Below are 27,056 nucleotides of genomic sequence, written 5' to 3'. Positions count from 1 at the left end.
TGTCCCCTAAATTCAAAGAATTACATATTAGCCTACATCCTTTCTAGGTTAAAAACCCCCTTGATTATGATTTTTTTCCATCTCCTGAAGTTCCATTCAACAGAACAGTAATTAATCCCTAAATCTTCAAATCTGAATTAAAAACTGAGTGATTTTCCCCTGGCAGTCAATAAGCCATGGATGAGTTAGACTTTTCTTTAAAACTAGGGAGAAAATTTAATTTAATATGATTTTTCCTTTTAATTCATTCCTTCAGAAAAGAAAGTTTTCTACATCTAGAAGATACCACTGGTAAGTGTAGACCAGATTCCACTATAGGTTAGATATCACTTTAATATCAAGGTTAAACTTCACTAGAAAATGACAAGAATATTTGACTCTGATTTAATGCCTTATCTGTGCCTACGAAGGGAAACAACAAAAACCCATGGCATGAAAAGAAAATCTTCTGTAAAAAATGCACAGTCACATTAGCTATTAAGGAACCTGGTCATACAAATGGCAGAGAACAGAATTAGTTCACATATGTGAACTAATAAGGCCATCTACTCTTGCCAAGTTAACTGTTTAACACTCACAGTCTTAGAAGAAGCTGCACAGGTCATTTTACCTATTCCTATATTTGATATACCCCAATCCTTTCTGATTTACTAGCTATAAGGATTTCATTACCTCACAGAGCACCCCAATCTGTTTTCAGAAAGTTTGGTTGGAAAGTGTTTTCTTTCTAGGAGCCAGTATGTGCTTCCCCATAAATGGTTACCAACTGATTATTCACAAAGTAAATATGATCCCTTTTTAAGAAGATAAATTTTCAAATATTTAAAAGTAGCCATCACTTTTAAAGTCTTGTTCCTAGCCTTAATATCTCTAGTTCTTCTATTAAGTCTGGGCCTTGTCAGCACTCTGGCTGTTTGCCTCTGGACAATCACTCAGGTAAGCTGATCAGTAATAGTTAAAGACTACTAAGAAACCAGGACCCCTGACTTCTACTTATGACACTAATCCATGCACTCTACCTTTCAATTTCCACCTACTTCTTTGGCATAACAATGCTTATTTGGTCTCTCTTTTTATTCCTTCAACTTAAAAAGCAATTATGCATAGTACAAATGTGTTGTGTCCACCCAAATCTAGGTCTGTGTTGTATATACTGCAAGCACCAAAAATTAATTATATAACCTTAAAATATTCTAAGAAAAGAATACATGTACAAATAATCAACACCCTCCTCTCTAGTGGAAAAGCCACCTTCCCTATTGCTAAGTACATTGCGACTGAAAAACTGGGATATGACTGACGTAAGATAACTCCAAAGAGTGGCTCTAAAGAGGCTGTTACTACTTTACATAGTAAATAAATACCTTTTAGCAAGCCTACGGCAGCTTCTGGAGACAACATGAAGGAATCGAGGGAACGGGCAATCTCCAGGAGTCCATTAAAGTGCTGAGCCATGTGATCTCGGCAGACAGAGCAAATGTTATGAATGGCTTTAGCTGCAGCAGAAGCCAGGGGCTTTTCACACAGGCCTTTCATCAAGTAGCCCAACACAGGGTCTAAGGAGAAAAGCCAGGTAGTGATTATATATGTGACACTTAACAAAAACTTCTACATTGTTAGAGCAGAGGTTTACATACTTTTTCTTTTAAAGCAAAAGAACCCTTTAAAAAAATGAAATGTATTCAGAATTGTAATATACAAAACATATAAAAATGGAGCTGATATCACTGACACAGTCTCAGGAGGCCCTGAGTTCTATTTCATCTTATATTTCTTCCCTCATGGCAGTCAACTATTCCTTATAACCCTAGAGATTCAAAGAGCGCAGTTTCGGCCGGGCGCGGTGGCTCACGCCTGTAATCCTAGCTCTGGGAGGCCGAGGCGAGTGGATCGCTCGAGGTCAGGAGTTCGAGACCAGCCTGAGCAAGAGTGAGACCTCGTCTCTACTAAAAATAGAAAGAAATTATCTGGCCAACTAAAAATATATATACAAAAAAATTAGCCGGGCATGGTGGCTCATGCCTGTAGTCCCAGCTACTCGGGAGGCTGAGGCAGTAGGATCGCTTAAGCCCAGGAGTTTGAGGTTGCTGTGAGCTAGGCTGATGCCACGGCACTCACTCTAGCCCGGGTAACAAAGTGAGACTCTGTCTCAAAAAAAAAAAAAAAAAAAAACAAAGAGCGCAGTTTGAAAACCAATGACTTAAGAGCACATACAGCCATCCAAGTATTATGGCCATGTAGAATATGGCAGTGCAAGAAAGAATACAAAGCTCAGAGCTATAATTATACCTAGAGATGAATCACTTGGTAAAATAGCCTACATGTACCAAGACAATGATAGCTGTCTAAAGCTTTTATACTTGCTTCTTTCTAGTTACAAACAGCCTTAAAAACATGCAGATGAATCTTGAGTACCTCTAGATGAATTAATTCACTGTTTTAATTTTACCAAACATACGGGTTCCAAGAAAGTTGGGGTTGTTTTTGTTTTTAGAGACGTGGTCTCACTACATTGCCCAAACTGGAATTGAACCCCTGGGCTCAAGTGATCCTCTACCTCAGCCTCCTGAGTAGCTGAGACTACAACTGCAAGCCACTGTGCCCGGCATTAGACAGTTGATTATAAAGGTGAATTGCTATAGAGCAAATTATACTCTTCTTTACCTTCAGAATGTTTTTCTATGGGAAAACTCTAAGAAAAACCATATATGATTAAAAGAGCATTCTGAGTACTTTAGAGTGACCTTGTAGCAAATCATGAAAAAATGAAAGCAATCAAAAGAATAATGTCTTAAAGCCCACTTAAAACTGTTATCTCCATTCGTAGTATAATGACCAACACAACACACCAACCCAGCACAATTTGCCAAAAACAAACACCCCAACCCTGTTTAGCCTAGGAATCAGAAGACCTGGAATTGAGAACCTAGCCCAAGCAACTCTAATACTGTAGACTTTTGTGATTCTCAAATTGATTATTTGTGGTTTTGACTTCTAGAGTGAGTATGAACACACAGCAATCTGTCTATTGCTGAGACACAAATCTGAATCAGATACTGCATGTGGTAATGAGTAAGTATTAATAAGAGTCTGTAGCTCAACCTAGCTTTGCTGTCTACTGGACATGAACTGAAGATATTAAATGAAATTAAAACAAACTGGCCAGGTGCAGTGATTCATGCCTATAATCCCAGCACATTGGGAGGCCAAAGCAGGAAGATCACTTTAGGTCAGGAGTTTAAGACCAGCCTGGGCAACATCGTGAGACCCCATCTCTACAAAAAATTAATTAAATAAATAAAATAAACAAACAAACCTACTATGTATCTTTGTGGAAAACATGGTTCAGAAAAGAACACCAAATGTCAGGGCAGATAAAAGAAGTGAAGAAATCTAAGAATTAGAAAATAAGCATTTGAAAACACTTTGAAATGGTAAACTGAACTTGGAAAGTGGCTCAGTTATGATGTGAGCATGCCTATAATATGCTCTATGTACAGAAATTTAAAAAAGGCATACATTCACTTTTTTTTAGCAAGTGAAAGGTCACTAAAAACAGATCATATATAACATAAAATCAAATAAAAAGGTGATAAAGGTGTACCAAGGAAACATATCAAACTTAATGATGTAATAGTATTCACAAATTTGGGTATTATTAAAATTCTCAGAATGTATCCTTAAACGTCAGGGGCTTGATATATATTACACCCTGGATAAATTATTTAGTCTCTCTGGGCCTTAGTTTCCTTATCTGCAAAATGAAGGGGTTAGAATAAATGATTTCTAACTTTAACCTTCAATTTTAAAGTTGTTATTTATAGATCATTAGTTATTCTTCTCAAGTCAATAAGGACAGCCAGAGGTTATATAACTGAACACTCCTCATTTTAACTTGCAGATACTTAGTTTCAATTGATAATTCTTGGTTGTTAAATGGAGCATGTATTTAACACTGAAAAACTCTCCTTTCCTTTAGCCTATTAGGAGCTTTCAGGTTACAACTATAGGAGAGTTTGATTATCTCAAGCATATGCCAAAGACAAAAAAAGACAGATATGTTCATGCTTACATAGAGTACTAGAAGCAAACCATTTCCCTATTTAGAGATCTAATCTTTCTAAGGTCCCACTCCCAGATCAGACTATAAATGTATCAACTAAGCAGTAACTCACAATATATTGTTTATTCCCAACGTCTATTCCACTTGTTAAAAAAAAGCAAGCAGGAAAACAAATGCAAAAGTAAGAGAGGAGAAGAAAATCAGGAAAACCAGAAGTTAACAGCAGCAAAGGAAAGTTCACACATACCAAGGAACTGAGGATTTCGATCAACCACTTCGCTCATCTCTCCAACCAATTCAATGCTGGTATATCGCACAGCTGTATGTACAGTCTCTGGGAGACGAACAACTCCTTCTAGGACCTCCACAAGTGTTGGATTGTTCTCCCTGAGTACAGAGGCAAATACTCACAGTTACTGATTTCAGAGGTTATGTTCCAGCCAAATAACAAGCTGTGGTGACACACAGCAATGCTAAAGGGCTTCTTTCTAAATAAATAACCATTCAGATAAAAGTGCTTAACACTGAGTGTGAAAGGTTTTCAGATCCTCAAAAAAGGGGGAAAGACAGAAATCAAAGATATTATTGTTTCAGGAGACACATATTGCTCCTTAATCTTCAGAATGCCAGTAAAGTGCCTAAAGACACACCATGCTATCAGATAGAGGCTCTTTAAATTGGAGGCAGACATTTACTGTGGATGAATGTCTTCTTTTAAAAGATCTATTTTGTTTATTCCTACATCTGCAGTACCTAGAACAGTGCCTGGCACATAGTGGGCACTCAGTAAATATTGCTGAATGGCTAAACAAATAATTCTCATAGACCACTTGCTATTAGTTGTTATTCTCCAAAAGATTTTTATAGCTGGATATTAGAAATTTTAATAACAGGAAAGTATGGGTGGCCAGTTCACTAACTGAAAAAATAAGAAAACAGCTACAGTAGTAAGTTAAAGTGCTCCAATTTGGAACATAAGGGAAAATTAAAGTTAACCAAACACTTCCTATAGCTTTTTTCCATAGCTTTCTGTGAATTTCTTTTTTCCCTTTCCTTTTCTCCCTCCCACCGCCCAAGTATACTGGCTATAGTTCTTTTGAGCAGAGTAGAGAATGCCCTCAAAGTGGTAGAACTTAATCCAGAAATGAAAGATGTTTAAAATGTAAATAATATCCTGGATTAGGGCAAGAGCACCCCCTGCTGATAAACTAGGTCTATTAAATCCTTTATATGAACTAAAAATTATGTGTAGTTGGCTTGAAATGCAGACAAACAAAAAAACAATATAAAACCTCTCATTTATGTTTTATGGTTCCTAGAGATACTAAACTAGTTATTGAAGACTATCTACCATCATTTTTCAAACCAAGACATATCAGTTAGAATATTAATGATTTTAGTAATCTTCAGACTGTCATGTATGGTTCCAAAAAACACCAAAATGGGTTTAAGAGGAAAAAGTATGATACGTAACTAAGGATTAGAACATTTTAACACAGAAAAATAAACCTACTCCATCTCTTTGAATATTTACTGGATTAGAAACAACGTAAGATTCCATTGATTAGGCCCTGAAAGGCTGCTAAGAAAGAAGCACTACATATTTTTTTATAAATATCTGCCTTAACCATCTCTCCCATCAAGGCCCTGAATAGAGAGCTCCACTGTAGGTATCAGATCAAAATTTAAGGTACCATGGCAGATATTAACATCAATTTATAAACTCATGGCGCAAAGTAAATTCTGTCTTTAGGGATTCATATCTTAAATAGCATTTTCTATGGAAAGCAATCAGAAGTAAAATTTAAAATAATTAAAAAATTGTCAATGGCAATAAAAATAATAATTGCCTTTTAGATTTTGCTACTCTTTTAGGTGAAGCAGTGCCTATGGCTTGCCTCTCTGAAACTCACAAATGATTCTAAGACAGAAAAAAGGAAAACAATGTACTTAAATATTTGTAAGGATAACTTACCCAAGGTCACAAAAGCAGCAGATCCAAATTAGTGCCTATTCAATTGCTTTTAAGCAAGTACCAACAACTTAACAGTCTAACAAATTCTTGATCATACCAACTTTTACAAGGGAGCCTCAGCTGGAAAAATAAATAAGTACTCTATTCCCAACATCAAGAGTAAAATAATTTTAACTCTAGGAAATGTGGTTAAAACATCACATCAATAATTCTACCCTGGACTAGACTCTAGAAGCCAGAAGACTAGGCAGCACTACAGAAGTAAGTTCTAAGAGTTTCCAAGCATATATCATACAAGAGAAAAACTGTGTAATTTTCCTTCCTCTTGATATTTAGAGTTTCCAGCAAAAGACTTATTAGACACTCACGGATCAACACTCTTTGCTATAGCAGCCATGATAAAGAGAACGGCTTCTGTCACCTCCCAGGGTGGGTTGCCTTCTTTCAGAGTAGAATATAACTAGAGAAGAAGAGGTGGATTATGGATCCATTAAAAGAAAACAGAATGCCAAAACAAACAAATCAAAAAATCCTGTTAGTTGCAATAAATCCAGCTCCTTATTTCTAAATCTAATTACTTATAGCCAGGCAAGAATATTATTTTCATTTTTCACAACCTTATTAACTAGAAGTAATTAGTATTTTAATATTTGAAATAAACTCATTTAGATCCCCAAGAGTTTTTCAAGATTATCATCTGCCCCCAGGCAATGAGTACTATGGGGAAAATAAAACACAGTCTTAAGAGTATCTTTTCCTGGTCCTGATAATAACTGATAAACACAAACTGAAGATACAATGTAAATCCTCTATATATGCACGGGCTTTACATTTCTATTGTTTTTAACTATTTGTCTGCATCAGTACTGGTAGTACAGATGAAATTCCTAAAAAGTAGGTGTTTAGGAGCACCTATCACAGTATCATATGCAAGCAAAATTTAAAAAAATAAATAGACCTAGCACGATACTAAGAAATGTTCTGATCCAGAATTTCCCAGATTATATCCATCTGTGGAATGTGACTATGTATTAGTCTAAGATTTCTGCAGTCAAATAACAGACATTGCTAGGGAAGGCAAAATTAAACAACCCTCTTGTTACATGACTTCATGGAGCCTTTAACACATTATTTAAATCATTTCCCAATTTCAATTGATGATGGAACTTTTTCTTTTGCCAAAAAAAAATCTCACGGGGCTGGTGTTTCACAGACTACATCTTAGATAACATTGATAATTTATATAAATTTGTAAACTTAAGTCTGAAGAAGATCCAGGGACTTGCTCAAAGCCATAGAGAGCCAGAGAGAAGAACTGAAATCTGAGCACAGGTCATCTGCTTATGATCCAGAGATCTCACTGAAACTGCTTTCTAAGAATCCCCAACCCTTCATAAGTAGATCAATAAATATGCTTTGTACATACAATGAAAAGGTTATAATTTTATTAACATTTCTAGATCAGATTATGCCCAATTATACACAAAGTGGCTGATTTACCCCCAGAAAAGTTCAGGTTAGCTCAGTATTGCTGTGACAAAGCATTCAAACTAGTATTTCAGAGCTGATTAGGGTATGTGTGATCCAGCAATATGAAAACCACCTGAAATTATGCTGATGTTAAGTGATATGGAATGATGAACATACAGCCTTATGAGGTAAAATCTTACTACTCTCTGTCAGAAAAACCACAGGATTATGAATCTCCTACTCTAGTATACTAGTCACCTCTGGGATGAAACTGCACAGGAATCTAGCCATAAGTGTGGACAAAGGAAATGCCACATAACTACAAGAATTGCCAGGAGCTTGGTGTATAAACTATTAGGGCAGAAAAACTTGCTTATTTTTCCTGGCTAGGTCCAAATTCCCTGTAAGTATCCTGGAGGCTTTAATGCTTATCTATGATCTTCCATTACAGCTGCACAGGTGGAACAGCCTTATTAGCAACAGTAATAGAGTAAATCATGACTGAATCATCCAGACTACAATTTGCTTGTAAGATGCTAAATAAACATAGCTACTATATGCCAGGCAGTGTGCTAGACACATGCATATTTATCACCCCATTTAGTCACTGAGATTGAAGCAATAAGATGGAACATTTACAGAAGACAGAAGTAAGCACAATTAAGATGATTGGTAAAAGCGGCAAGAATCTCCAAATAGGCTTACCTGAGCAAAACATTCCATAGACCCAATCAAAAAAATCAAGTCCTTCACCAGGTCTGATACTCTCATCCGAAACTCCCCAAAGTCATCAGTCTCTTCAGGAACCCCCTCCTAGAATTTCAAATCAGATAATATTTGTTTCAAACTCACTGAGGCTTTCAATGACCTCTATAAAATTCAGAAGAAAAAACAAAAAACCATGAAGCAGTTAAGTCTCAATGAACAAAATTTGCCCTAAATCACAAGGGTATTTTACCATAGACCTCTCCCAAACCGTGAGGTACGTCAAGTCAATGTAACATATTCTCTACCTTTTATGAAAAACTCTTTGGAGTGTGTGTGCTTTGTATTTCTAAGCTACACCTTGTTCTGTTATTAGAAAAATGTAGTGTAGTGGGGTGAGAAGTGACCTGGTTTAAGTTATAAGCCTACCTAGAGAATGTCAGCTCTTGGTACTGAACAAGCCTCTGAAGTTTTATGGTTCCAGATATACCAAAATCAACCACTATCACAATAACTTCACACAGAAAATAGAATTTTTGAGTTTTTGACTTAAAGAAAAATTTCATATAGGTAAACAAATATGTAAAACAAGCGTAGTAAAATATGAATGGTAGAATTTACGTGATAGGTATATAGATATTCACTATAAAATTATTTCACCATTACTGTATGTTTGAAGATTTTCATTAAAAAAATTTAGAGATCATTTACATTCCATGCTTTCCTACTCCAGCACACTTCTGTAAGTAAACAAAGGGTTACCAATTATGGGACGTTAAGGGCATGTATAAGAATCTTGGATCCAAATACCTGGAAAAAGCCTTTAGGTACTATTAATAGTTCGACCTTGCTTTAAGATGAAGAAATTAAAGGTCGAGTAAGGAGGAGGAAATGATGGCTGTCTCTGATGCAATAACGGATAAAATTATATTGGATTACCTGCAAGGGAAATGGTGCCACAGAACTAGCAAAGACAAGGAGATCAAGCATAAAGCCATTTAAACCAGAGCAGCCCTGCTTTTGTTTATTTATTACCAATCAGTTCTGTACAGTACTTGGAAGAGATCAAATGAAAAACTATAAAAATAAAATATTACAAATCAGGCTTCCAAGTAAGATGTAGTTGAGATAGGATTCCTCAGTTTAAAAAAAAGTTTGAAAACCACTAGACTGTATCATCACTAAGGTTCTGTGGAGATACAAAATACCATGACTCAAACACAGACTAACATTAAAATTAAGAGAATAGCATGTCAGATTTAATTGTAAGCAATTGAACTTACTCCAGGTCCTAGATTAAAGGACAAGGATTAAACCAACCAACTGAACAACAAAAAGGATGAAATAAATGTGGCAAAATTTGAAGAAACAAAGCAAAGCATGGTGGTTGAAGAATTTTCCAATGGACTATTTTACAATATTTCTAGTATGTTTTCTTCTTAGCAAACAGATTTCTGTATTTTCTTTAAAACTGTAAAATCAGTATAAATAATATACGGAAAAACATGTAAGTATATGGGGGAGGGGGAGTCACGTAATTTTCAAAATCCTTAACAAACATTTCACTTTTGTATTAGTTTTCATCTAACCACATATTTTATACTATTAAAAACAGTATAAAATTTCACATCTGGTTCATCATGAGTTCATCGTTTTTCACTTTTACAGATAATGCTCTGTACATAAAATAGCTGTTTGTTCTTCTGCAGAATTATTTGAGATAAATTCCTAGGAGAAGAATTACTGGTTTAGCTGGAATGATTTTTTCCTACCTAGGCCTAATACTCTTCATTATACTAGTAATTGACTTCTCCAGTGGAAGCTATAGAACAACAAAATGTGCAGATTCTTTATTCTTTTACCTTTTCAGTCCCTTTTCAAATTAGCACTGACAAAAGGAGGAAGGAAAGATTTGAAGAAGCAGAGAAGGGAACTTACATGGTCTGGTTCCAGCTGGCAGTGCCGAGCCAAGGCATGAAGTAGCCTCTGAATGTAAGCTTTGAAGATGCCATGAATAACCTCATCATTAGTTTTATACAAATGCTCTCCTAGTCGGTACCAAAAGTTAAAGGAAATTTCTACCACCTATTAGATTAAAAGAGAAAAGATGATTTATTGGAATGGGAAAGGAATGGAACAAGAAAACAGTTTTATTACTAGGACCATATAGGAAGGAAGATATACTCTTTTTTTTCTTTCTTAAAGAGACAGGGTCTTGCTCTGTCACCCAGGCTGGAATGCAGTGGCAAAATCATAGCTCACTATAGCCTCAAACTCCCAGGCTTGAGCAATCCTTCCACCCCAGCCTCCCAAGCAGCTGAGATTACAGGCATGAGCCACTGTGCCCAGCAGAAGATATACTTTTAAATAATATTAGCAGAGGCTCATGCCTATAACCCCAACACTTTGGGAGACCAAGGTGGGAAGATCACTTGAGCCCAGGAGTTCAAGGCTGCGGAGAGCTATGATCATGTTACTGCACTCCAGCCTAGGTGACAGAGCAAGACCCTCTCAAAAAAAAAAAAAGAAAAAGAAAAGAAAAGAAAAGAAAAGAAAAGAAAAAAAATTTATGAGAGGAACCAGTTAAGAAGCCACCTTTTGTCCAGTAGATTTATTATTACCCCTCTAAATTAACTTCTCACATTAGGTCCAAAAACTTCATTTAGAATGACTGGCTTTACAGTCCCTTTTTAGCCCTGAGATAATTTCTCCAAAAGTTCACTGGATTCTGAATTTAGAGAAAAAGATACAGAAATGGAAATCTCTTTTAAGTATTTTTTTTTTTTTTGAGACAGAGTGTCGCTTTGTTGCCCTGGCTAGAGTGAGTGCCGTGGCATCAGCCTAGCTCACAGCAACTTCAAACTCCTGAGCTTCTTTTAAGTATTTTTTTAAAAATTCTGAAATACTTTCATTAAATGTTTGAGATTAGAACATTTCTTACCAGGCAAACCATCTGTAATTTCCTGAACATAACTGAATCAGTCTCAACTTCTATTCACCTACTTTCTTGAGTGGGAGAGAAAGGGAAAAAAAGCCTGGGACGTTACTCACAGCCTATTTTCCATATGGCACTGCTTAAAGGAGTGATAATTATTGTGTGGTGCTATACTTCTCCCAAAATTGTTTTGAGTTTCACTCAAATCTAGATATCCACACGAGATTATGTAAAACAAACATTATCTTGTAGGTGATAACAGAAAAAGGGTTGAGAATCATAGGACTACTAGGCCTAAGAGTAGACATTAAGAGAGTCCTTCCATCCTTTTCCCATCAAGGATCCAAAATAGAGTTATTTAAAACAATGCCCAACTTAGGAGTACTCCTTTCTTACATCTTATACTATAAAGAGATAAAACTTCTCAAATAGATGAGGTTCTAAAAAATTTAGCAAACTTCAAAGAGGCACAGTATCTTAAAGATTTTTGAATGAAGGAGACCCTTAAGTCCTTTCAATCCCTTTCTCATTGCCATTCCTCATGTGAAGAAAAATTTTAGGTGCTAAGACTTGTGGAGGTACAGTCAGGATTTGGTGGTTTTTAGCTATAAAGCTCTAGAGAATAAATAGAGCTAGAGAAGAGGCTCAGTACAAAGAAATGGGCTTTCTTGCTAATGGGTTCCTTGAGGTGCCTATAATAGTCAGTCCCGCTAACTAGGTAAGAAGGATTCAAAGCAGAAACTCAAATATACTTGTTTTTTTAAAAAAATTCCAATACAGAGAAAATCCCCACATCAGATTAATTAAAAACAAGACTATAATTTCTCAAGAATAAAAGGCTAAGCATGAAGCAGTAGACTGTAGACAACACGTAACACACAACCTAGAGAATAACAGCCTTAGCACAGTATAAACACTACCTCGTATTGAGGATGTCCTGCACAGATAAGAAGCAGTTCCAGAGTTCGCAGGTCCCCAAGACCTTGGCCTGGAGTACAAACAATTTTTTCAAGAAAAGTTTCACATAGTTCAGTGAAAATACGGCAGTAATTCAGAACTCTGCAGAAGGAAGAGGAATAGCAGCTCCATGTCAGAAATTTGGATATTATATGTATAAACTCACAGTCACAGTGAATCAAATAAAAGGTTTCTCAAACTAAGGAACATCTAGTGATTATTGCTATGCTGTATCACAATCTCTAGGACAGGCACCTTTACTTAAACCATATACTCGTACACATATAAGCAAGTGACTTGCCAGTTCAAATTCTCAATTACTAAAACATCTGAATAAAAATTCCCATCAAATCACACTTGATATTTTAAAGTTTGTCCCTAATTATAGAGCCTTACCCTTTGTAAGTGCAAAAACTTATGACTTTCCATGACTGGTAATTCTACAATCTCTCCTTCTGCATCCAATGTGCCACTCTAGGTTCAGACGAGTATAATAGAGCATCTTTAGGATGCACTGTTTTTATATTTACAGTCACTGAGAATCACAAATGATAGATGAATAATAAAAAGTGACTTAAAAGAACATTAGTCTATAGGCAAACCCAGGGAATCCAGGCTTAAATAATTACTCACTTGTCTAAATCTTCACGTGCCACAGCCATATGATAGGCAGTCTCCAACGTCAGGACTCCCTGAAAAAGTTGCATGGCTAATGGCAAATTAGTCTCCACATTTTCAATGGCATAGAGAGCTGAGCAGACACAGTCTGAAGCAGCTTCATGTAGGTTAGATGAGGTCTTATCCTGTTGCTGGGAGGTAACAAGAATAGGGAAGCAAAAAATATGATTACCAAGGTGTGTAAGCCAAGCACAGTTGGCTCCCCACACCCATGCATTGAATCAACAGTAGGTAGAAAATATTCAAAAATAAAAATAATAAAAAATACAAATTTTAAAATTATAGTATAACAACTATTTACATAGCATTTACATTGTATTGGGTATTATAAGTAATCTAGAGACGATTTAAAGTATACAGAAAGATGTGTGTAGGTTATATGCAAACACTACACCATTTTATATAAAGGAGTTGAGCATCCTCAGATTTTGGTATTCAATAGGAAGGGTGGCAGTCCTGAAACCAATGCCCCCAAGATACTGAGAGACTATAACAAGAAAATAATTATAGCCTCTTTAGAGATTTTGTTTTTTTTTTTTTTTTTGAGACAGAGTGTCACTCTGTCACCCCAGGTAGAGTGCAGTGGGGTCATCATAGCTCACTACAACCTCAAACTCTTGGGCTCAAGCGATCTTCCTGCCTCAGCCTCCTGAGTAGCTAGGACCACAGGTGCACGACACGACACCTGGCTAATTTTTCTATTTTTAGTAGGGACAGGGTCTCGCTCTTGCTCAGGCTGGTCTTGAACTCCTAAGCTCAAGCAATCCTCCTGCCTTGGCCTCCCAGAGTGCTAGGATTACAGGCATGAGCCACTGCACCCAGCCTGAACACGTACTTTAAACATATAGTAGCCTAGTCATGGCCACCTATGAGACAACATCCATCAATCTTCTCAATCCTATTTCTATTTCTCTACATGCCAAGCAAATCAGCCTTTCTGTACCTCAATTGCGATCATATGATTTCTAATCTCCATGTTTTTGTTCAGACGAGTCCTTCCAAATGGAATGCCATGTGTTCCCTGCCCTATTTTAAGTCTGTTAAAATATTTTCTATCCTTTTTCTGATATTCCAGTACTATCTAAAATGAAAGGGCTCAACAAGTACCAAAGACACATGCCTAAACATATCATTGTGAAATATCAGAATACCAAAAAGTTAAACAGAGGTTCTTAAAGATACTGGGGAAAAGAGAAGAAGGTAATAGAAAGGAGCAAAAATCAGAGTTCTCAGACTTCTCATTAATGATGCATGCTAGTAAAAGAGAGCAAGACCTCTTAAATTTTGAAGGAAAGTAACATCGAACCTAGAACTCTATACCTAGCCAAACCATCAATCAAGACCAAAAGCAAAACAAAAATATTTCTCAGGCATGCAACAATTTCAAGTTTTTGCTTTCTATGTATCTTTTCTGAGGAAGTTATTTGCTGTGGTTCAAAAAAAAGTTACTCTCTCAGATCGCATAATAAAGCGAAGTCCCAAGATGACAGCTGGGGAGTTAGAGCTAAAGAACAACTGATGCAAATTAGAGTAGATCAGAAGGTTCAAAGAAGGAAGCCTCCAGGGCTTCTATTTAAGAGAATACAGTTGAAAGGTTGAATAAATTTAATAAGGGTGAATTAGCCTTTTTGAATAATAAAATACAAGAACATTTAGAATCTTCAGGGGGGTCAAAAAGCTATATAAGCAGGTTAGGGAGAACACCACAGATGCAAATTGTTCATTAGGTTATTCTTGGATTGAATGGTGGGTTTAAAGATACTCATTATATTACCATGTTATAAAAGTTAGGTAAATGTTAAAATTTATTATTCTGTTTACATCAAGTTTTATATTTTTTTAAAAAGAGCTAGGGGGGATAAGTTGTACAAGCAAGTCATGGTCCAAACATAAAGCAAAATGTGGCATGATTTCAAACCACTGAATCAATGTAAAAACGAGATTATTTGGCCCTGATTCCAGACACTCTAAACACTCTTCTTACAAGTGACAGAAGGGTCCTGACACTGGATTAGTAGAGAAGATAACATAATCCTGGCATACTGCTCAGCTTCTTCATTACTCCAATCCCAATTAACAGAAGTCACCACGGTTAAGTGTGAAGTATATTCTAAACTGTCTTCCATTCATATGTAATCATATTAAATTTTTTAAACAGAAGTGGGACTTGACTTTAAGTGACTGTGCTTCACACAATTTAGTGAGATGAGAATCATAATCACCATTATTGAGGTAGGCTACCAACATACATGGAGACGAAGATAATGACTGGTGAAACAATTACTGGCAACCTAACTTTCCTGAGGCTTAGCTTCTAATGCAAGAATGACAGCAGAAATACACTAAACAACAACAAAATGTCACATGTCTCCTTGAAGAAGGTGCTTTCCTTTTCCTCCTTTAATTCACAGTGGTATCAGTCTAGCATCATGCTACCATCTTCTAAATAACAGTGCACAATCATATATCCAGTATACACAGAGCTTCCATACTAATACATCTTCATTAAAGGAAATCCTCTAGGAGACAGAGACAAAGTCATTCAAATTTCCAAAGACCTCTTCAGTATTTATGCTTGAGACAATGCTATGTTTTTTGTTCAAAAATCTAGTCTCATTCTAAGCACTCACTGACTCCTATCTACCAAGAATTACTAGGCATTACTACTTTCAAAGTTTAAAGAAATGCACAAGTATATAAAGAGACATTACCACTTATTCCACTAATGTCAAAAACCGCAAATCCATTCTGTACATACCCTGCTGTTTAAACTATCTCAACTACAAAGATAATATTCTGATCTGTAATTGTCTCTGGATGCAACAAAGATAATTTTTAATTCCACCTATTCTATATTTTCTAAATTTCTGATGCACATGTAATTACATAATGGTAATGTCTAAGATTCAATGACTATTACTAGGAACACATGATTTTATACTTTTGAAAAAAGGAAAAAGACACCAAAGGCTGTTATTTGGATTTTAATATGTAGATCATTTATCTGCATATCAGATTGCTCTCCTCTTAAATATAACTACATTCTATTCTGAGTATTATAACTGATACTTTTAATTTGGAACTTGGCAGCGAGGAGGGGACACTGCTGTTTTCTTAGTATACACCTTCCAGTCACTGTGCAGTAATCTGAAAACACTGTTATGTCCCAGCAGGTTAGTTACGAAAAGTGACTGTGGCAGAAATACTTTGATAAAGTCATTACTTACCAAAACCTCAAAAAGAAGTGCTAGTAACTTATTGTTAGCCATGAAGTTACTGTCCAAAACTCCCAAGTTAAACCAACTTCCCAAACAGCGAAAGACCTTCATAAGCATTTTCTCATCTGTTCCTGCTTTTTCTACACAGGTCATCTGAATAGAAGAAAAAAGTTAAATAATGTCAATGTATACACTTAAACCATTATTATAATCATCTTACAAGTATAATAATGAGAAGGATGACAATAATAACTGCTAATAGTTAAAAGTATTTTGTAAGTGCCACTGTTCCAAATATCATTAATCCATTTACTCCCCAGTGAAAATCTACAGGCAGGTCCTATTATCTCCAGTTTCTTGACAGGGAAACTGAGGTACAGACTGGTTACAGACTTACCCAAAGATAAACACATTTCAGAAGTAACTTATTAGGTTTCTTGGTTCCCATTTCTGCATTATTGTTGTATTATCAATAGAATTGTTTTAAAAGTAATATTTATTCATCTATACACCTGATTTTCATAGAATAAAAATAAGCTGGAGTTAGCTAGGCATACTACTATATAGTCCTACATGAAAAGCTGATGTTCTAGTTTCAGCACTGGAATACTCTAGTAAACATGTCATTCCACAGAAAGTGACACTACTATAAATATTATAAAAAAGACAAAATAGAAGTCAGACTAAAACTCATCAATGTTTCTCTTTGCAGACTGTTTTTGTGATATATATTTTTTCCAAAGGAAAATGTAATGCAACTTTTTCCAGATAAAGAATGTTCTAAAATAGCTTTTACAGTCATTGAGTTAGAAACGTAATTACCATGGGGTTCAGGAGGCATGGCCAGGGGAAGTAGTGGAATCCCATGATGTATTATCAAACCAGATCTAAAGCCATGCTCCCCCTATGTTGCAATATCAGGCAATATGTGTATACACTTAATTAGTTTGAATTGTAATGAATTGAAATGAAGGAAGGAAAAATGAAATCATTCAAGTTAAGTTTATGCCAACCATAGTCTAAAGAATTCTGATATTCATGGTTACAATACAGGTATAAACTAAACAGGAAAATCCTCCAAATTTGAAGCTTCATCTACCACACAATCTACACTTAAGATGATTGTCTTTATTACTATGCTCCAAAGAGTGCTAAGTTTCTAAGATGAAGAGAAGTGAGGGGTTAATATGTGACTATATACCACGTTCATTTCCACAGAACACTAAGTTATTAGGGTCTGGAAAACTACATTTTTTTTTTTTTTTTGAGACAGAGTCTCACTCTCTTGCCCAGGCTAGAGTGCCGTGGAGTCAGCCTAGCTCACAGCAACCTCAAACTGCTGGGCTCAAGCGATCCTCCTGCCTCAGCCTCCGAGGTAGCTGGGACTACAGGCATGCACCACCATGCCCGGCTAATTTTTTCTATTTTTTTAGTTGTTTGGCTAATTTCTTTCTATTTTTAGTAGAGATGGGGTCTCACTCTTGCTCAGGCTGGTCTTGAACTCCTGAGCTCAAGCAATCCTCCTGCCTCAGCCTCCCAGAGTGCTAGGATTATAGGCGTGAGCCACTGTGCCCAGCCTACATTTTTTTTAAACTAACCTTTTCTTATAAGAAGACAGAAGAAAATAAGAAGAGACAAAGGAATTACTAGTATATAAATGTTCCTGGCTCCTTCTATTTTTCTCTCTCTTCCTGGCCATTACATTTTAGGGGGAGGAAGAAAAGCATATAACTATCAATAAGAAATAAGCTGACCAACCATCATAACATTTACTGAGGCTTTACTACACACCAGGCACTATTTTAAGAGCTTTATATGAGTTATGTGTATTCACAGATTTAATATGAAATAGATACTATTATCCCCCATTATACAGATGAGAAAACTGAGGCAGATGGGCCAAGTAACTTGACCCAATATGACACAGCTAGTACATACCATCTCCATGACTCAAACTGAAGAAGTCTGGCTTCAAAGTCTATGATCTTAACCACTACACCACAGCTACCTCTCAAATTTTTCTATTTGCTTGTACATACAGAATAAATATGCTATTAATATCAAGAACTTCTTATATTTCAAAAACCTCTAAAGGGGGTAGACTACAGCAATGATCTTATGAATATTACAAATAATTATTAGTACAACTATCTATACACTAATATACACTGATAGTGATTAGTATATTACCAAAGAGTGCCAGGAAATATTAACAGCATGGGGAAACAATCAACTATCACACATTAACCAATTATTTTACTAGTTTTAAATGTCAGTTTGAAAACTACTTTTAACTAATAATATCAGAACCTAATTGACTGTTTATTTTTTATTTTTATTTTTTTGAGACAAGGTCTTGCTGTCACCCACACTGGGGTGCAGCAGTGCAATCGTAGCTCACTGCAATCTCCAACTGCCAGCCACAAGCAATCCTTCCAGCTCAGCCTCCTGAGTAGCTGGGACTATAGGCACATGCCACCACACCCAGCTAATTTTTAAAATTTTTTTGTAGAAAGAAGTTCTCAATATATTGTCCAGGCTAGTCTCAAACTCCTGGGCTCAAGTGATCCTCCCGCCTAGGCCTCCCAAAGTATTGGGATCACAGGCGTGAGCCACCACGTCCAGCCTGACTGCTTATTTTAAAAAACTACATTTACACAGACTCACTTCTCCCCCTTTCCATTCATTTTGTGTACACTGCATTATACGTACTTATAGGAAAAGGGCGAAATTACATAGCTAACATGCAGGGGAATTATCCACATAACCATGGGTATACCCCTTGAGTATACTGGATACGAATGACTTCTGAGCGTCTAAAACCACAGCTGGCACATAGTAGATACTCAATTATTTATTGAAGGAAGGATAGTAGAAAAGTTGAGAGCCCTTGATTTAGAGGGGAAAGTACTTGTAGAAAGTCACCAGAAAACACACTGAATGAGAAGAGAAAATGTCACAAATATAGTCTTACTTCCATTAAGTTCTAGTTAGTTATTCTTTAAGACTTTCTGAGGCCCTTTGTTCCTCTTGAAACTCAGAGGAAAAAAATTCAGAGACGCCAGGTAGTTGCCTGGGATCGCTAAAATGCCCAGCATTTTTAGAAAGGATTAAGACACTAATACATGCAATATATGTATTAATAAATATATGAAGACACGTAATATATGTAAACTAGTGAATGCACCTAAGAAGAATTCTTATAGTAGGCACTTATTTTAATATGGCTCAAGGCTGAAAGAAACAAAATGTATGAAGTAACTAAATTCCTTTAACATGAACTGGAGCCACTAAGAGATTTCTCTTTAAGAGCTGATACTCACCCTCCCCACCACCTGAATTTTTGAAACTCTTGAGGTGAATTCATTACACAATTGCTTGGCCTTGTATGCTTCCTAAACGACATTTCAATTTGTTTACAAACGGATGGACTTGCTTATATATTCTAACTACTGACTCAATCTTCAGCATAGAATTCTGAAAAAAAGCTCTGTATATAAAACTAATTGCTTTGAAGAGAAGAAATTCTGCTAATTAAATCAAACGTACACCACAAAGCTTCAAAACTAAGAGTTATCTTTTTTCTTTTTGAGAACTATATCATTAAAAAATCTGTCTCTTAAAGTAAGGCCTCAAAAATGCTACAGGATAAATGCCATACAGAGTCCAGAAGAGTTTACCAATAAAAATACAATAGGAATAAATAAGAATTGAGATCTTGGATTAACAAAATAGAGAATGGAGGGAGAAAAATATTAGAGGCCAGGCTCAATTCAGCTGTAAGAGCAAGAAGAGTAATATTTAAAACTTCAGAAAGTTCAATACCATGTTTAGGCACGGCTCCATTAGGATAAACCACAAAAGTACAGTATTAACAAGAAATAGGATAGAATGTAACCATTAGAGGAAAGTGTTAGGGAAATTGAATGAGAAAGGTTTTTGTTTTGTTTTGTTTTGTTTTTTAAGATAGTCTTGCTGTCCCCCACGCTAGAGGGCAGTGGCGTCTTCATATAGCTCACTACAACCTCAAAATCCTGGGCTCAAGTGATCCTCCTGCCTCAGCCTCCTGAGTAGCTGGGACTACAGGCATATGCCACCACACCTGGCTAATTTTTCTATTTTAGTATAAAAATAGAAAATTTTCTATTTTTCTCACTCTTGCTCAGGCTAGTCTCAAACTCCTGAGCAATCCTCCTGCCTCAGCCTCCCAGAGTGCTAGGATTACAAGTATGAGCCACTACACCTGGCCCTGAATGAGAAAGGTTTTAAGAGGTCTTTGGTACCTGATATTACAGCCAAATGCCTATTTTTTCTTGGCAATTTTGGACTAATTTCATCCTCTGGGTTCTACAACATGACAAGCTACAAGGCAGAATTAGAGACCTTATTAAGTACCATAGGTAATATATTTTTCAGACTGCATCACAATCAGTGAAGGTATCTATGGTCGATTGTAATAAAATGCCAAGTCAAGCAAGTGGCCGCTGCAGTTGACCACTGTGGCAGTAATGATGACACCAATGACTGTGATGTGCACTGGATTCTTCTGAGTCGTTATAAAAAGAAAATGAGAAACTCAGGTCCACTAACTCTCAGCTCAAGTCACAGTCTGAGAACCATGACAGCTCTAAAAGCAACTGTTATTTTTTGTAGCTACAGGGCTGGTATTGCCGAAACTGGTATACAAAACTTAGTTGTGTGGCTTGCTGAATTATAATCAGTTGAATTCACAATCTCACCAAATTTCTCATGTGAAAGTTAGGAAATTAATTGGTAAGGAATGGGATTCTAAATCTTGGAATGGTGAGATCTGGTTGGACCCAGATGAAAATGATAACCTTAAATTCCCACGTCACTCTGAGCTTCCCTTTTCAGCGGAAGTAGCTTGCCCTCCAGTGCCTGAAGAGACTAGCCCTCCTCAGCTTGATGTCCTGTGATAACTTCACTTGAGACAGTGCCTTGAAAGGGAATGTCCATTCTCCTCAAGACCGACTACTACCACATCCTGTTGTCACTAAACCCATAACCAGAGACAAACCTCAGCATGTTCCAGGGGGACAGGTACCACAGAAGGAAATAACTTACACACCAAAAGAATTATAAAACTTTGCTAATACGCATATAAAGAAACCAGGGGAACAGGTGTAGGAATGGATTCTGAGGGTATTAGAACAAAAGAGGATAGAATACATAACATTTGATTGACCCAAATTCATTGATATGAGTGTACTTCCTGGAGATGCTGGACTTATGTATTGTTATGTATTCTATCCTCTTTTGTTCTAATATGTACAGTATTAGTACATGTATGGTACAGTGCCTCTGGTGAGACACCAGAACTGTCTGATGAGACACCTGAACAGCTTTCTTGGGCTTCCCAGAAAGCAGATTTTCAGCTAATTTGAGATTTCCAGCAGTATTCAGCACCACAGTGACGTCTCTATAATCCAGGGAGCCATGGCTATGCCCTCTCCAACAAGGTCCGGATCTCAGCCCTGGAAGGAAGGTAGACTCTTCCTTCCTTAGAAGATCTATCTCAGCCCTAGGGTTAATGACTGCTCCTTCTGTCTATTTTATTTCCATATGCTTTTTTTTTTTTTTTGAGACAGGGTCTTACACTGTTGCCCAGCTAGAGTACAGTGGTATCATCATCATAGCTCTTCTATATTTTTTAGAATACTCTTTATATATCATCAGATAATCCTTTATTACTATAATCTCCTGTCATAGTTAATAATTCTTTATATTAAACATTCCCATTCAAAATACTGTGTGGTTTCTTTCTTCTGATCTAATTCAGATTGATACTAAAAGGAAGCAAGGATTCCATGGCTGGGGTAAGGATGATTGAGTCATCTTTTTGTGTTGGGAAGCAAAGAAGGGCTCCAGTGACCAAAGTTATGATATTTTGAGCACCAAAAGAATGATTTTAGTGGAGATTCTCACAAAGAAAATCCATGAGTTCACAATACTTTACAAAGAGAAAGGCAGAAAAAATTAATATTTGAGGCAACTTTAAAATAAATCATTATTTTTAAAATAGGAAATTAAAAAACAATTAAGATTTATCCTAGTTCTACCTAGTAGGAACTCAGAAGAATGCTAACTAAAACAACAAGAGTTAGTAATGACTAACTAAAAGGAATGACAAAATTAGTAAAAACATCCTTTTGCAAACCATAATGAAATTATTCATTAAAGTAAGGCCTATCTACTGGAATTTAAAACAATTAAACAAAAGGTTATTGGGGAATAGGGAATTGGATATTTGTAAAATAACAAGCTACCATTGCACAAATTACATTACAAGGAGGAAAACAAGCTTTATAAATGGGAGGATCAGACTGTCATCATCCTAATCTCAGTGGTCAATCCTGGCACCACTAATGGAAGGTCAACTAAAGAGTGTATATCTTCTGATAAGATGCAGCACCAAGTACCTATGATGTATTTCAGTCAAAAATGTTTAGCTTTGTAAAGTGAATCCATCAAGTCTCTCAGTTTTTCTCAACCAGGATTCTAGGAAAGAATTAAACCTTACAGAAAATGATCTTAGTGACTATTTTCTCAATTATCCTAAGGATGGTATATAGCTAGTACCATTATTAACGGAAAGCAGAGAATTCTTACACATGGTGGATGATATAGGGCATTAAGGCTTAATTTTCAATGAACTACTGAGAAGGGTTGCTTTATATGTAAATTCCAATTAGAGGAAATACAAAGAACAGATAAACAAGCTAAATGAAACAAAGAAGAGGCAATCAGAAAATCCACAAAGTAAGATATTCTATAAAACAGCTGGTACAAACTCTTCAACAAATATCATGCTGATAAAGGAAGAGGACACGGGACTGTGATTAAAAACCTTATATACACCAGGCACAGTGGCTCACGTCTGTAATTCCAGCACTTTGGGAGGCTGAGGCAGGAGGATCACTTGAGCCCAGCAGTTCAAAGCTGCAGTGAGCTATGATTACACCACTGTACAGAGTGAGACCCTGTCTCAAAAAAACAAAACAAAACAAATCCAAAACTGACATAAGGCATGGTTGCAGACTGGATATTAATTTGGAAAAACTCTCTAAAGGATATTTTAGGACCAAGTGAGAAAACATGAATATGGTTTGGGTGTTTATTACATTATATGAAAATATACTGAAATGGAAAGATGAAGTAGATGACTGAAAAAGCAAGGCGCAGAAGATTAAGTAGAGTATAATCTCATTTGGGCTAAAATAATGTTCACAGAGAAATATGTATTAAAGCATTGAAAGTATGATCTTCAGATGGTTTGTGTGTAATTTGCTTGTCTATATTTTCTAATTTCCTACAACACTATTTCTTTAAAATACAGCTGGGCATGGTGGCTCATGATTGTAATCCCCACACTTTGGGAGGCCAAGTCAGGAGCATTGCTTGAGGCCAGGAGTTCAAAGACCAGCCTGAGCAAGAGCAAGAGTGAGACCCCACCTCTACCAAAAAAGAAAAATTAGCCGGGCGCTGTGGCACGCACCTGTAGTCCCAGCTACCTGGGAAGCTGAGGCAGGAGAATAGCTTGAGCCCAGGAGTTTGAGGTTGCAGTGAGCTATGATGACACCACTGCACTCTAGCCTGGGTGACAGAACGAAACCCTGTCTCAAAAAAAAAAAAAAAAAAAAAAATTGACTAAGTGAAAAGTTAAACATACATTTAACTTAAAAGAATGATTTTCCAATGAATTTATAACACCAAACCGAACATAATTTTTTAAATAAATTTTGCTTTTTCAAACAAAAAGATGTATATTACAGAAGTACTGAAACAAATCCCTGAAAAATAATCTATTAGAGGTTGAAAATCTCTAATCTGAAAATCTAAAATGCTCCAAAATCCAAAACTTTGAGCACCAACATGAGGTCCAAAGAGCATTTCAGATTAGGGATCCTGAACTCATAAGTATAATGCAAACATTCCAAAAAAAAAAAAAAAAAATCTGAAATCTTAAATACTTCTGGTCCTAGGCATTTCAGATAAGGGATACTCAACCTATATAACCACATCATACAAATTAAGCTAGACTATAAGGATCTAAAAATGAGATATGGGCTAGATAATCAATTTAATATCATCTAGTTCAGGTAAACATTTTCTATAAAGGGCCAGATAAATATTCTAGACTTTGAAGGCCGTATGGTCTCTGTGAAAAACATTCAGTTCTGCTGACGTAGCCCAAAACAATGGACATAGACAATATGTAACCAAATGCATGTAGCTGTGCTCCAATCAAACTTTATTTGCAAAAATAGGCAGCCAGCCCACAGACCATAAATTTACCCACTACTGGTGTATTAAAAATTCCAACTAATTGAAAAAGACTAAATCCCATCTAATTCTTTAAAAAGAGTGTGGTATTAGCTAATCTATAATTGTGATAACACTCAAAGATCAAGTAAAGTATTCTACTGCCACCCTAAAAACAAAATTTCAATTCATCTTTAAGAGAGAATCCTTCCCTCTATCTGTCACCATATACAAAAATCAAATAAAAATGGATTAAAGACTTAAATATAAGACATGAAACAATTAAACTTCTACAAAAAAAACACTGGGGAAACGCTTCAGGGCATTGGTCTGGGCAAAGATTTCTTGAGTAAGACCTCAAAAGCACAGGCAACTAAAGCAAAAATTGATAAATAGGATATATCAAGCTAAAAGGCTTCTGCACAGCAAAGGAAACAATCAACAAAATGAAGAGACAACCTACAGAATGGGAGAAAATATTTGCAAACTATTTATCTGACAGGATTAATAAACAGAACATATAAGGAACCCAATTTGGTAGCAAAAAACCCCAAATAATCCAATTTAAAAATGGGAAAATGATCTGAAAACACATTTCTCAAAAGAAGGTATACAAATGGCCAATAGGTACTTGAAAAAATGCTCAACATTACTAATAATCAGGGAAATTCAAATCAAAACTACAACCAGATATTATTTTGCCCCAGTTAAAAAGGCTATTACCAAAAAGCAGAAAATCAAACAAATGTTGGCAAGGATGCAGGGGAATGTTGGTGGGAATACAAATTAGTACAGCCACTATAGAAAACAGTACTGAGGTTCTTCAGAAAGCTAAAATTTGAATTACCATATGATGCAGCAATCCCACTGGTGAGTATACATCCAAAAGAAAGGAAATCAGTATATCAAAGAGATATCTGTACTCCCATGTTTATTGCAGCACTATTTACAACAGCCAAGATATGGAATCAACCCAAGTATCCATCAACAGATGAATGGATAAAGAAAATACAGTATATATACACAATAGAATATTATTCAGCCATAAAAAAGAATAAAATCCTGTCATTTGTAGCAATATGGATGGAACTAGAGGACACTGTTTAGTGAAATAAGTCATGCATAGAAAGACAAAAATCACATGTTCTCACTCATATGTGGGAGCTAAAAATATTGATCTCATTGATGTAGTGAATAGGATGGTGGTTACCAGAGGCTGGGATGGGTAATAAAGAGGAGGGGATGAAGAGAGGTTGATTAACAAGTACAAAATTACAGTTGCATAGAAAGAATAAGTTCTAGTGTTCAATACCACAAAAGGGTGACTACAAGTAACAATAATTTATTATACACTTCAAAATAGAAGAGAAGATTTGGAATGTTCCCAATACAAAGAAATGATAAATGTTTGAGGTGACAGATAACCTAATTAGCCTGATTTGATCATTCTACATTGTACATACATTATATCAAAATATCACACTTACCCTATAAATATACACAATTATTTATCAATCAGAGAGAGAGAAAGGGGAAGGATCCTTTCGTTAGTAAAGTAACTTTACACACATTTACCTTAGCATGGTCCTTCACTAAGAGCTGACAGTTTGTAGGATGAAGCAGAAAGGCACAGAATATAAAACCAAAGAAGGCCTAAGTTCAAATTCTGAATTAACAGTCATGTAACTCTAAAGCCTGTTTCTCATTCATAAAACAGAGATAACATCACATTCACGGGATTATATAGGAGCTCAAAAAGTATAGGTTCTGAAAGTATTTTGTAAAATGTTACAAAAATGCCAAAGTATCAACATTGCAAAATTTTGCAAAGAAAGCATTTCATAATAATGTCATTGGGTTACAAAATAACCAACATGGCTTTCCGCCTCTGGGCAGCAACTAGTATTTCAAACTAACTTACCAATAGAGATACTACTGTACTAGAGTAGAAGGCCAAATCTTCTATAATTTCTGTGCGCCGGTTAGCTCCAATTCGTAAGGAACGACTATGTACTTCTTCAGGTAACACTGTAAGGATTTCCAGCAAAAAAGGCAGAGAAGTTACATCATTGCTATATCTACAAAAGAAAAGGGAAGAGATATAAGTTATTTAGAGCCAGAAAATACATAATCACATAAGATAACAGCCATCAAAATAACCCATGACAACAAAAGAAGCATTCCCACTACTGTTAAGGGGGAGAAAAGAGACACAATCTTTTATACATAGATAGTCTTGTAGAAAAGTATCTAGAATCAAAATTTCAACCTGCATAATCTTTGACCCAGCAATTTCACTTCCAGCAATACACCTTTCAGAAAAAATTCACATACATAGGCAAAGATAAGTATACACAGATGTGCACTGCAATTTTTTTTTATATGTAAAGCTGAAGGAATGCAGTATTTTTAGAACAGCGAAAATGGGAAAACATAAATGTCCTCCATAATTAAATAGGATAAAAAAGGTTATAGTCATACAATGAAACATACATAGCCATTATAATGAAAGTGGTCATCTGTATGTCATCACATGAAAAAATGTCCTCAATGTAATAAAAGTATATGAAACATACTAAATAAGTGAACAAATACTTAGGTATATGTATATTAAAATATATATGCATTATATAAGGATATATTTTATTATCTTTAGTGCAGTAGGCAGCACATCACTCTCATAAAATACACAAAGGAAAATCTGTATCACGATATAGCCAATTGTTAATAGTGGTTACTTATAAAATATAGGGATAGGGAGAAAGGATGGTG

General features: G+C 35.9%; 1 protein-coding gene across 2 annotated transcripts in view; it reads right to left on the bottom strand.

Annotated features, from left to right (window-relative positions):
* Positions 1-27,056, bottom strand: part of TNPO3 (transportin 3) — a 79,451-nt gene that overhangs the window by 26,337 nt on the left and 26,058 nt on the right. For both annotated transcript variants that reach the window (XM_045564169.1, XM_045564170.1), the window contains exons 4-12: positions 26,206-26,362; positions 16,011-16,154; positions 12,739-12,914; positions 12,069-12,207; positions 10,152-10,298; positions 8,214-8,321; positions 6,407-6,498; positions 4,311-4,450; positions 1,365-1,556 (exon numbers count right to left, since the gene is read on the bottom strand). In XM_045564169.1, coding sequence (XP_045420125.1) covers positions 1,365-1,556; positions 4,311-4,450; positions 6,407-6,498; positions 8,214-8,321; positions 10,152-10,298; positions 12,069-12,207; positions 12,739-12,914; positions 16,011-16,154; positions 26,206-26,362 — 1,295 coding nt within the window. The remainder of the gene's footprint in view (positions 1-1,364; positions 1,557-4,310; positions 4,451-6,406; positions 6,499-8,213; positions 8,322-10,151; positions 10,299-12,068; positions 12,208-12,738; positions 12,915-16,010; positions 16,155-26,205; positions 26,363-27,056) is intronic.

Source organism: Lemur catta, chromosome 11, assembly GCF_020740605.2.
Source record: "Lemur catta isolate mLemCat1 chromosome 11, mLemCat1.pri, whole genome shotgun sequence".
Taxonomy (NCBI): domain Eukaryota; kingdom Metazoa; phylum Chordata; class Mammalia; order Primates; family Lemuridae; genus Lemur; species Lemur catta.
Note: the sequence above shows the minus strand (reverse complement) of the source record. Positions and strands in the feature narration are given on the sequence as shown.